Source organism: Lactuca serriola, chromosome 3 (genome assembly GCF_051521515.1).
Source record: "Lactuca serriola cultivar US96UC23 chromosome 3, Lser_US96UC23_V15, whole genome shotgun sequence".
NCBI classification, from domain to species: Eukaryota; Viridiplantae; Streptophyta; class Magnoliopsida; order Asterales; family Asteraceae; genus Lactuca; species Lactuca serriola.
In genome coordinates this window covers 47,661,756-47,673,843 of record NC_136410.1, presented here as the reverse complement: position 1 = coordinate 47,673,843, position 12,088 = coordinate 47,661,756, and the positions used below count along the sequence as shown (strand labels likewise).

General features: G+C 35.2%; 2 protein-coding genes across 2 annotated transcripts; one reads left to right on the top strand and one right to left on the bottom strand.

The window, feature by feature from the left end:
- Positions 1-1,740: 1,740 nt before the first annotated feature.
- On the top strand, positions 1,741-8,210 carry LOC145092173 (uncharacterized). The gene is made up of 8 exons (XM_079030084.1): positions 1,741-2,014; positions 3,485-3,883; positions 4,820-4,890; positions 4,989-5,378; positions 5,460-6,501; positions 6,619-6,713; positions 6,988-7,129; positions 7,308-8,210. The coding sequence occupies exons 1-8, from the start codon at positions 1,777-1,779 to the stop codon at positions 8,003-8,005; spliced, it is 3,075 nt and encodes a 1,024-aa protein (XP_078886210.1). The 5' UTR covers positions 1,741-1,776; the 3' UTR covers positions 8,006-8,210.
- Positions 8,211-8,254: 44 nt separating this feature from the next.
- On the bottom strand, positions 8,255-9,973 carry LOC145092174 (E3 ubiquitin-protein ligase, putative (DUF177)). Its single transcript, XM_079030085.1, has 8 exons — positions 9,818-9,973; positions 9,532-9,705; positions 9,353-9,442; positions 9,178-9,267; positions 8,940-9,017; positions 8,777-8,822; positions 8,557-8,645; positions 8,255-8,454 (listed from the first exon to the last, which is right to left on the bottom strand). The coding sequence occupies exons 1-7, from the start codon at positions 9,935-9,937 to the stop codon at positions 8,569-8,571; spliced, it is 675 nt and encodes a 224-aa protein (XP_078886211.1). The 5' UTR covers positions 9,938-9,973; the 3' UTR covers positions 8,255-8,454; positions 8,557-8,568.
- Positions 9,974-12,088: the final 2,115 nt, after the last annotated feature.

Sequence of the window (12,088 nt, the reverse complement as noted above, 5' to 3'; positions counted from 1 at the left end):
CGGAAACATGGGTGGATGTGCTACGATCAAGCCGGGGCCTTCCCTTTCAAACCGAAAGTTTTCCTCATCGTACTTGTGGGTCGAAGGCACCAATGCACGAACCACTAGGTTATGTATCCTGATATTTAGGATGTTGTTATGCTGTAGTGATCTGTTAGATCTACATGATTATCTATTTGGTCGTTATATGTTTATTTGTTGCGCATGTCGACATAATACGATTGGATTGAGGCAATATTGCTCTGTGCGGAAGCCAATACACCTGGGAGCAAGCCAGACATAAGCCTTGAGCCAGAAAGGCAAGCCAAACTTATGTTGTGGGTTCGGGAGTAATCCAGACATTAGTTGTGGGCCAGGTGGGTAAACCAAACTCATGCTATGGGCTTAGGGGTAATCTAGCCAGATAGATGTGGATCCAATATGCATATTGTTATATGTTGTGTGGTCGTATTTTGGGGAAACTCATGAAGCTTTGGCTTACGATTTAAGTGTTATTTTTCAGATACTTATGGCGATCGCGACAAGGCGAATGCGTGATTATACACATCCTTCGGTGACATAATTTGAAGATTCTAAGATACACCGGTAGGACGTCGACCCCGGTCTGAAAATCGATAGTAGTGTGCTTCATCATCGCTTGAGAGAAGATTGAGAAAAGAATGAAGCAAAAGAAATTAGATGAAGAAAAACCAGAAGAATCGAGAAGATAATCATAATACGTTGATGTGGACATGGTAGACGTCGCTAGCAGGGCTGACGAAGGGAGCGCTCGATTGTCAAGCAATCGGTGGGTGGAGAGTGGAGATGAATTCGAGGCTATAAACTATGATATAGCGGTGAAGTAGCTGATTGGGAGGGAGGGGCGGTGGGCATAACATGGACGTAGAGGTGGTGGTGGTTTTCTCAAAGAAGTAGAGCAGAAGAACACAAATGTAAATGGAAGCAAAATGGGAGAAGTCCATTGAGAAATGTATGGTGGTGGTGCTATGTAAGCCTTTTATTGGAGAAGAAAATGGTGGAAAATCAAAAGAGGGCACGTATACGTAAGCAAGTTGTGAGGAAGCAAAAGAAACCCACCAACAATATAAATAATAACATAAAATGACCTAATGCAGAAAAGAGACAAAATTAGAAAGTTAAAGGACCAAAATAGACAAAAAAAGGGGGGGACTGTTCATAAGCTTCACTTCTTTAAGGGGTGTTTGGATAAATAATTTTTAGCTTATTAGCTTATTGCTTATTTGCTTATTACGGTGTGAATAAACACTTTTTTTAAATGTGTTTGGATTAGCTTATTGTGGTGGGAATAAGCAATAAACAATAAACATCTTATGTGTTTGACAAACAAAGCAGCTTATATGAGTAAATGACCAATAAGCAATAAACATTCCCCATTTGCTTATTAAAATTAGCTTATTTAGCTTATTCTTACCGCAATAAGCTGATTTTTAAAGACTCTTATCCAAACATTTAAATTTGTTTTGCAGTGGGATTAAGCAATAAACAATAAGTAGCCTATTTTTTCCTTATCCAAACACCCCCTTAATATATATATATATATATATATATATATATATATATATATATATATATATATATATATATATATAAAGGCATTTAAAAAAAAAATTGAAAACGAAATGGTAAAGTTTGTTTCGGTTCGGGTTGGTCGGATGGGATCCGATTCCGTATTCAACCGAATTTACGGGCATTCACGCTCTGATGGTCTTTGTCGGGCAATACTCTGGTCACATTTTTTTTTCTTTCTGCCTTGTAATGAAAAATCCTGCGGCGGCTCTGAATTTGCGTCTCCGCAGCTGTTCATCAACGGAGCTACTTCCACTGCTTCTTTTCTGCCTCGTACTCTCCTTATCATTTTCAACCCACTCGGTTCGTTCGAAATCCGACACCAGCAACAGAGAGGAACCAGTTCAATGGCAAATTCTTACGAAAAACAACTTTTCATCTCAAATCCGTCTAAATCCTCATATCCTCCTCATCGTCACTGTGCCATGTAATTCTCTCTCTTTAAATCTCCATTGAAATTGTTTGCTATTGGATTTAAAACCTGCATTTCATACACAAATTGGCATCATAAATTTCTATACTCCGATCGTGTGAAACATCTATTTCTGTGTGGGAAATATGCGTTTGATAGTCGGATCCAAAGGAAAAACAAGAATACATCTACTTTTTTGACGTTAAACGTAGTGATTATCGAAACGAATTTGAGTTATGAGTTACACCAGTTATCAGATTGTTAAGGAAGAGTTAGAATCCACATTGATTTTGAAGTTGAAAACAAGCACAATCTGAGTCATCTTGTGAAAGGAGGGATCAGTGATTCATAACGTTGCTATGCGGAAGTTAAGTCTCCTCCTAGTAGAACATTTTGATATGATGACCTATAGTATGAATAGGTAAAGTGATTTACAATATAGGAGTTGCAGGACAGCTGCCTATTGTTGTTGGCAAAAGATATGCTGGCAACTTAAGCATACACTTAGGATTTACAATCGTTGAAGATTGGGATGGCTTAACTTGGTAGTCTAACTATCTTAAGACTTGCAGAGTATGAATAATTTTGGCCTATTTTAGCGCTGAGGTTGAGCGAAGGAGATTGTAGAAGGAAAGAGAGGGAGGAACACTAAATGAGACTGGAACAACACATTATGAGTATGACACTATGTCAGTGCTGTATTGTTGGTTACTTTATCCATTTCCTGTCTACCTAATTCCCCTCCTTATATTTGTAGCTTATGTCTCAAGAAATATAAAATCACCTCCTAATGCATGTTTCAACTTAGATCATCTTTCATATATCAATTTTTACTGCCATTATTTAGAATATATGACCACAAGTTTCGTGGGAAAGTTTGGAGCGCAACCAAGAATGCTGCTATATGTGGAAGAGATCTTCTTTAAGCTCATATGCGAGTTAGCACTAGAGGAAGTGCTTAACTTAACATGAGTAGGTGCATTCAAATATGACATGCAGTGCTAAATCCTATACCCACGTGTATTTCAAGAATGTAAAACAATTTATTGGATCCTATTATGCACAAATAGGAGAAAGGTAACAAAGAGGAAGAGGATGCACAACTTCTTACCCTTGCAAGGGAGGATCTATTCTTCTTAGCCAACAATCCCACTCATATGATTGCATGAACTATTTTCTTTAAATATTCAGGACTACACAACAACAAACCAAAAATCCCATATGGATAGGCAAATACTTGGAGAAAATAATGTTAATAAATAAATCCATAGGTTGTTTCCTATTACCAATCGATATCTAATAGGTCTACATAAGTCGTTGTGTTTAGACTTGTACCCCTCTTCTTATCAATAATATAAGATAATAACCTGCATAAACCAATGAAATTTGTTACTCCATTATCCTTATAGTTGGTGTTGTTCAACCTTTACCCTAATTTATATGCTATCACAAATCTGATGACTGACAAGGTCTTTTATTGTCCAGGGTCTGGGGAGTCTCGATCTCTTATGAAGGAATTAGCCCACATTGTCAGTAAAAAGAAAGAAGAATTTACATCTCTGAAGTTAATGCTCGTTCATAGAAATCATGATAAGATGCTAGCAGATGCTCTCGGTGCTACAATGGAAATAAATATCATATTTTATCGCCATTCTTTGCCATACAAATATCGAGGAACACATCGGGTTCAAAGCATATTATCATCTGCTTGTTATCTTATGTCACTTTTGCCTGAAGAAATCCCCCTCAAGTCTTTATCAACCACAGAGGACCTAACAACTTTTCTCAAGTCAACAGACAAGGCTTTACTTATTTTGGAGTTCTGTGGATGGACACCCAAACTGATGGCCAAGGTTATGAATAACAGATCTGAAAATGCTTTTGGTATTACTTCCTACCTTTTCACTTCTCTTCTTAAAAAAAAAACTTTATAAGATTGGAAAGTGCTGAGGTGGAGGTTCAGGTTATCCCCTGGTGTACTCTTTTATAGCTCTATAATCATTTTATGGAGCAAAACAATGATTTTTGTTGCTGATCTGTTGATATCTGTGTGTTATTTGAATGTTTAATATGGTATCTTCCATGTATATATAGTACAAGACATGTATATCATAGTATGAGGTTTTAATATGTTAGATTGTCAAAGTACAATGTCTTAATACAAAGAACAGTGTTCTACTACCAAGTACAATGCCTTAATAAGAACAAAACCGAAAGTATATCGCTATAATTGGTAACCAAAATCAAAGAAGTTTAGATTTGGAAAGTATAATAATGTCTTAATAGGTTAGGCTTTCAAGGTGTAGTTGTCTTAATAGGTTAGATTTTTAAAGTAGAATGTCTTAATAAAAAGTTGAAGGTCCTATTGTCCTAATATAAACTACAATGTCCCAATATAAATATAATGTCCTAATACAAAGTACAATGCCTGAATAGTAACAAAATTAAACAAGTTTAGATTTTCAAAGTACAATGTCATAATAAGTTAGATTACTCTATTAAGTATTAACCAGATACATACACATGTTTTCAAAGTATAATGTTATACCATAGATACATACATACACATATTTAACAGTTTAATTGATCTCTGAATGAAGTAATAATAGATTTAGGTGATGAGTATTTAATTATTTATATATGCCATCACCAAACAACATATCACTGCTGATTTTACTGCACTCAATCTCCCTAAATTAAGGCCTAATAAGTTGACCTATTCTGGATATAATCCAGAAATCCAGAAAGAACACTTGCATTTGACTTTTTTTCTTGTTAGGGGTAATATTATATTGAACTAATGGAAACTTCATCATGCAGGTGTTTCTCTTGGAGCAGGTTTATATGGAGAAAACAGTGCACCAAGTTCAGCCGATGGGATCAAGAATCAGGTGGATGGTAGTTTCTAATTCCACATAATTATGAGGCCATAAAGCAAATAGAAGGTCCTGGTAATAACAATGCACATATATATTTTTTTTTGAAACAGGGGGAGGGAAATGAAAAGATCCCATGTGATGAGCTTAGTGGACTTCCTGGACTTGATGAATTTGCTCCTCTGAATGAGAGTGATTTCTTGGAGGCTGAGAAAATGAGATCCAGTGATGAAGCTTCCTGTGGTTTTGAGGAGTTCCAGCTGTTTGAGTCTTCCCTATACAATTTCACTACTTCTGTTAGAGACTTCTTTCTGCCACCTGAAAGACTAAAGTTTGGCCTAGTCTCTGAGAGATCACTAATTTCATCTTTAGGTGTTGTTGGAGATACCAGTTCATGGTTGATGATGCTTTACTCTGCTGGATGTCCTAACTGTGCAAAGATTTTCAAAGAAGGGAGTGATTTTAAAAGAATTATACAGAATAATGAATCACCTGTTATGGAGGTAAGTAAAAAAGAAAAAGAAACAGATCCTTAGTTTGTTATCGTCCTTGTACTGATTTCTTGATCGATACTGAATATGCAGCTCAAAGGTGATGAGTATGATTTTGATCCTGGTTTACCTTCAGATAGGCCATCAGTACTCCTTTTCATTGACAGATCATCTGATTCCTTGAAGATTAGAAGAAAAAGCAAGGAATCTCTTACTATCTTCAGAGAACTTGCTTTGGACAATCATACTCCATCTAAAATGAATGCTCAAAACATTGTCAATCCCCATAAACCTTTCATTGTTTCCCAGCATCCTAAGCTAAAGATGTCAACATCATCTAAGGTAAGTGCACTAAAAGACAAAATCTATATCATGGCCATGAAGGAAGGTAAACATATTACTTTTGATGATGTTGCTTCAAATTTGCAAGGTAGTTCCTTGCAAGAAGTCTTGGCACAAGTTCTTCAGAAGAAAAAAGAAACAAAATTAAGTTCGCTTGCTAAAGATGTAGGCTTCCAGCTACTCTCTGATGATATTGATATCACAATGTCAGAAACAGATGTTCAATCTGATGATGATAAGCTGGAAGAACTGTCTATTAAAGATGTGGACTTACCAGGTTTTAACTCTTCTTTTTTCTTTGTCGATGGACAATTTCGGTTACTCGAAGGGTTATCAGGCGTTTTGAAGATTCCATCATTGGTGATTATTGATCCTCTTTCACATCAACATTATGTCTACCCTGAAGAGGCTGATTTTAGCTATTCTTCTCTATCTACCTTTCTCCACAAGTTTCTCAATGGAAGTCTTGTACCATATCAACAGTCTAAGTCTGTTGTTCCTGACTCTAAGGAGGCCCCACGTCCTCCATTTGTTAATCAAGATTTTCATGAGGTTGATTCTATACCACGTGTCAGTGCTCTTACATTTATGGAGTTGGTTGTTGGCAATGGCAGCCACTCTGGTTCTCATGAGAATGCTTGGAAGAAGGATGTATTGGTGCTTTTTACTAGTAGTTGGTGTGGGTTTTGTCTAAGGGCAGAACTTGTGGTTCGTGAGGTATATCAGGCATTCAAGGGTTATGGCAATATTGTAAAAAGTCAATTCAAGAATGAGCAATCCTCATCAAGAAATGGTAAGTTGTAGATGACATCTGTATTTTCATTTGTATAACTTTCTGTTTTTAAGTGCTAAATGTACGGCTACATGAACAATACAATCATTTTGCTAAGGAAGGTTACATGTGTTGCAGATGACATAAATAATACTGTATTGAAGCTTCCAGTCATCTATATGATGGATTGCACAGAAAATGACTGTAGTTCGCTACTCCAGTCATCAACTAAGGTATTTGTTTATCCCTTGCTTTTGGTCATTGTACATATTTGTAAATTCAATTCAAAGTTAAGGTCTGTGTATATCATGTTCCATGTTAGAGGCATGGGATATCATGTTTACATCTATGTAATGTTGATTAAATGTTCATTTCTATGTTGTACTTAGATTTCACGTCTTGTATCTGTATCGGTTCTTAGTAGAACCTTTTTTTAACAATGGAGTCTTAATAGAATTCATCATTATTTCAAAATTTTATGCATATTGATGTGGTCTGAATATGCAGAGGGATCTTTACCCATCTCTGCTGTTATATCCAGCAGAAAGGAAGGAAGCAATCTCTTATGATGGGGAAACCTCAGTATATAATATCATCAAGTTTATTGCTGATCAAGGTGGTGATTCTCATTGGATTTACAAGGAGCGAGGTAATTATTGGTCAAATTTTTTATGTTCTTATGTTCTGTACTTCCTATTCTCACCTGAAATTCTATCATAGGGGCCATAGTAAGGTCATGTTAGATGCAAAACGTTTTCAATACCTCACTATTTTGATATTCAATCTTCCATTCAAGCAGATGATTCATTGTACTTTCTATGATTTAGGTATATTATGGACTGAAGCTGAACAGGGAGCATGGAATGAGAAACCATTTAAGGATCCATCAGAACCTGTAACAACATATGAGGACATTTCACTCTCAAAGGAAAGCAATGAGATTCTACTAAAAGACAGGTCCTATTCCTATACACACATGTCAGACACCAAAAACAACATCGGACCTCACACACCATACGACCCCACTAAATCTGTACAAGAAATACTACCTGGTTCCATTCTTGTTGCAACCCAAAAGCTTCAGAGTATATATCCATTTGCCAAATCCAAAATCCTCATTGTAAAAGTCAACACAACTACCGGATTTCAAGGTCTGATCATCAACAAACATATCAGTTGGGACACCATTACACAACTCGAGGAAGGGTTGGATTCCCTGAAGGAGGCACCACTATCTTACGGTGGTCCTGTCATAGCACGTGAACTCCCACTTGTTTCCTTAACTCGAGAATCTTCTGGAAACGATGAACACCCTGAAGTTCTACCAGACATCTACTTCCTTGACCAATGGGCCACAATCAATTTAATACAAAATCTCAAGTTACACAATCGCTCCATGACTGACTACTGGTTTTTTGTGGGGTACTCATCATGGGGGTGGACCCAACTTTTTGATGAGATTGCTGATGGATCATGGAATATAATTAGTGGTACAGACCATAAGTTTGTTTGGCCAATGACATGATATCCTTTTCATGGTTAACATTAGATGAGCTGTACATAGGATTAAGTTATCCCTATTAATCTTTTTTGCTTCTAAATGTTGTTTTGTCTTCATGATCCTTGATTTTCATAATTACAATTAGATAGCAATTTGAAATGCTGGATATTACTTGTCACACTTCTTTCCGCTGTTCATTTTCTAATGGTAGTTGGAAACTTATGTGTCATTTTATCTTGTATAGTTGATTCTTTGGAGATAAAGAAAGGTAGATGATTAGCAGATATATATAAGTATTTATTATGTATAGAATGTTTTTGTGTATACATCATACAGATATAGAAAACAAGATGAAAGAAGATATATACAAATGACAACATTGCAGCCTAAAATTTGGAGCTACAATTTTTTTCTTCTTCTTCTTCTTCTGTTTGCAGGAGTGCTCGGAAAGATTTTCTGGGCTTCATATAGATCTGATACAGAACTGGATGGTTAGATAAACCGTGTTCATTTGTGTATCTGACTATCTGTTTAATGAACATAACATATTTGACTATGATGAATAAATAACTAACCATATCATGTTTTTATTGATACAATTTTTTTAGCTCTAATAATTTGGACCACCTCTTATCAACAGTTGTAGTCTTTGCCTTGTTAAGATCTGCAAATAGAAGTAAAGATCTGGAAATAAGAGCTTTGATCTACCAACATAATGTACATTACACACTGTTTCTTTTTTTGGTGTATGGTTGTGGCAATCACTTATTCAAAATTTCACTGCTTAGTACTTACTATTTAATCCAAGTTCTGATTTCTCACAAAAATCTGAACATGTTTCCTGCAAACACATGGCACAAATTGTATAATTGTTGAGTTTGAAATTAAGAAGTAAGATATTTGACACAAAAAGGTCAAGTGTAGATTGTTTTGGAGGACAAGTAGAGTAGTATAGTACATTCACAGTAGTGAGCCTAATATTGTCTTGTATTAACGTGTCAAGATCTGCTTCACATCCAGGCTTCACATAGATCACCTGCAAGACATCAATGTCTTCAGTCCTCCTTTCTGTGTATATGTTAAGAGAGAGATATCTATAAATGCATACACATACATCTTATGCATACAAAAACACAAACATATAGATACATTTATTTATAAATTATATATATAGACAGAGAGAGGGAGGGAGAGACTGATGGATCATCGCCGCCAATTTCAGGTAGTTGATTCGAGTCACCATCTTTGTTGGATGATAGAACCCACACATTGAAGCTGGAAGTAATCTGACAATAAATTTTACATCACTTTAGAACAATAATAACAGAAGCACATTTTATATGCCTTTTCCACCATGACACACAAAAGTACCTTTCTGCAATAAGGAGAAGAGCAGTTGCTACACTTTCTGGTAAATGACGTGTCAATTGTCCCATCAACTGAAAGTCCAAACCCTGCATGCTGATCAAACATATTGTTTTCAGTGAATGCCAAACACAATACAAGTGTCATGTGATATGCATAGTAGAGACTAGAGAGAGAAGAGAGACCCTATGAATAGATAGCGACACGAAGACTCGTGCATCATTAGGATCACCAACTTCAACTAGATCTTGCAAACGTAGGTCTCGAAGTGAGAAGCTATAGTCAGCATTCCAGTTTCCTTGCCATTTCCCTTCTGCTGTTGATATTCGTATCAGCCTTCTTCCTACCTTTTTCCCTATCTGAACAACACAACAGCACTCTAGATTATTACTCATTCCATAGATTTTTGTAATTTTAGAAAGTTGTGTTCAAGAGCCATGCAAACAAATAATTAGAATAATTTATAATTACCAGTGGGGGTGGGGTATGGTTTCTTTGAATGGAAGCAGAAAGCGTGTATCTGGAGAATTTGAGTGATTTGGTGTGTGTTGAGAGAGGAGATGCTAAGGTTCCTGAAATGCAGTGTCCCATCTTTTGGTGCACTGGGCGACCTTATCTACCGGCTTTATGTAGCTCAGCAACCTGTGGTGCATCTCTTTCGTCAAAATTACTAGAAGCCCTTCAAGTTTGGCCAAATTTGCAAAAAGATACCTCTTTGTCCCAATACTTAGGGGGAATTCAAAACTAGATATGCGGATATTAGCCATATAATACTGGATCCATATTCAAAATTTTGGATAGTGATTCACATATTAGTTCGGATTTCCGAAATTTTGGATAAAAAATGGAATACGGAAATTTCTATAATAACTCATCTGTGACGTAAGTTAATCACGTATTTGTTTTTTGTACACAAATGATTTAAAGTCAGCAAATTTTACACAACTTATCAGTTTTATACTATGAAAATAACTTAACAGGGTAATCATCTTTATCGTTTTGTTCACATTTAGGTAACTTATTTATTTTTGTACACATTTAACTATTTAACTTGTTATATGTGTTCACATATTGCCATTGTCAATGGCTATAACAGGTGACAATGATAATATGTGAACAAATTAACAAGTTAAATAGTTAAATGTATACAAAAAAAAATTGCCTAAATGTAAACAAAATGAAAAGTTAATTATCCTGATAAGTCATTTTCCCCACTTTTAATAGCGATTTTATTTTTTATATTTGTTTGTATTATTTTTTTCAAACGTTATTTTTAAAATATCTATAATTTCCTAAATATTAATTAAATATTGATCAATTTTAAACTTTACTTTTAAATTAATAAATATATTTTTGTTTTCTAAAATACTTTATATAGCATCTTATAACTTTTTTTTTTTTTTTTTTTTTTTTTTTTTTTTTTTTTTTTTTAGCATATACAATATTTTTAAGTAAATAATATCTAACAATAAATTTAAATAAATTAAGTATGTGACAGTAAGTATGTAGGGTCTTTTAAACAAATAAAAATAAAATAATACTTAGCAAATAAAAAAATAAAAAAATCTATATAAGGTAAATGTTTTAAAATTATTCTAACTTTTTAATATAATTAGAAGTTTATAAACTTTTTTTAATACAACGCTTTAAACTAGTATTTAACGGAAGTATTTTAAAAAGTTATAAAAGATATTAAATTGTCATACAAAATCTGTAAAACACTTTAAAAATATTGTAAGAGAAAGTTTAAAAAAAATGTATAAAAGTTATAAAAAAATGTATGAAAATGTGTTATGACTCGGGATCTAGACCTCGTGACAGGACCAGTGCTAGTGCCTGAAAAAGCCGTGAACTCCCCTGTAACCTAGCTTCCTGTTTGCAGGAGACTAAACTAAGCTATTAACCTAATATTACTTTATTGATTGTTTTCAAATTCCAACATATCTTATTTCATGAATGACTACCCTTTAAATAGGGATAAATAAAAGACCCAAATCAAGAAACAAAGACTCTAAAATCGACTCAAATAATAAAAAATCCTAATTGCCAAAATTAAAAACGGAAACAAGATAACTTCTTAGAATATAAAATACTTATTATCTATTAACTTGCATACTTATCAAGTATGATTCATAACATTGCTCCCTTCCTTTGCATTGAGCTTGTCCGCAAGCTTAAAACTTGGGTACGTGTTGGTAAAAACAGCACGATCATCCCACTTAACATCTTCTTCATCCTCAAACATGATACCAAACAGTTTCGCACACTTATGGCCGATCGAGAACATCTCATCACAGTTAAAGCATAATCCTTTCGCTCGCCTTTCCGCCATCTCTATAGCCGTAAGTCGTTTCAAAATCAGGTTTCGCACTTCAGATTTCACTGTTCCGGCTCCACCACCTGCTGACTCTCGGTTTTTGCTTCCTGTCGAGGGTTGATTCCCGGTTAATAGAGGTGCTCCAAAACTCCTTGGTCGTCCCTCCTCCGCGAGTTTGAACTCAATCTGTCTGGCTAGATTCATAGCATAGTATAATGTGGTGGGTCTAGCAAACTCTACTTCGTAACGGATAGCATTAGTCAAACCTTCACAAAAATGCCAAATACTTTGCTCCGGAGTCACACCCGTCGTTCTCCCTAGCAGCAATTCAAATCCTTCACAATAGTCCTCTACCGTGCCTGTTTGCCTTAATCGAGTTAACTCGCCTAACAGGTTCATGCTCATCGAGGGGCCAAACCTGATTT

Bases quoted from the DNA above. Each gene is read 5' to 3' on its own strand.
- LOC145092173 (XM_079030084.1), top strand. From the start codon at position 1,777: ATGAAAAATCCTGCGGCGGCTCTGAATTTGCGTCTCCGCAGCTGTTCA. The intron at 6,502-6,618 runs GTAAGTTGTAGA...CATGTGTTGCAG, and splicing joins GCAATCCTCATCAAGAAATG to ATGACATAAATAATACTGTA. The intron at 6,714-6,987 runs GTATTTGTTTAT...CTGAATATGCAG, and splicing joins TACTCCAGTCATCAACTAAG to AGGGATCTTTACCCATCTCT.
- LOC145092174 (XM_079030085.1), bottom strand. From the start codon at position 9,937: ATGGGACACTGCATTTCAGGAACCTTAGCATCTCCTCTCTCAACACAC. The intron at 9,706-9,817 runs GTAATTATAAAT...TGTGTTGTTCAG, and splicing joins ACCATACCCCACCCCCACTG to ATAGGGAAAAAGGTAGGAAG. The intron at 9,268-9,352 runs GTACTTTTGTGT...ATTTATTGTCAG, and splicing joins CTTCTCCTTATTGCAGAAAG to ATTACTTCCAGCTTCAATGT.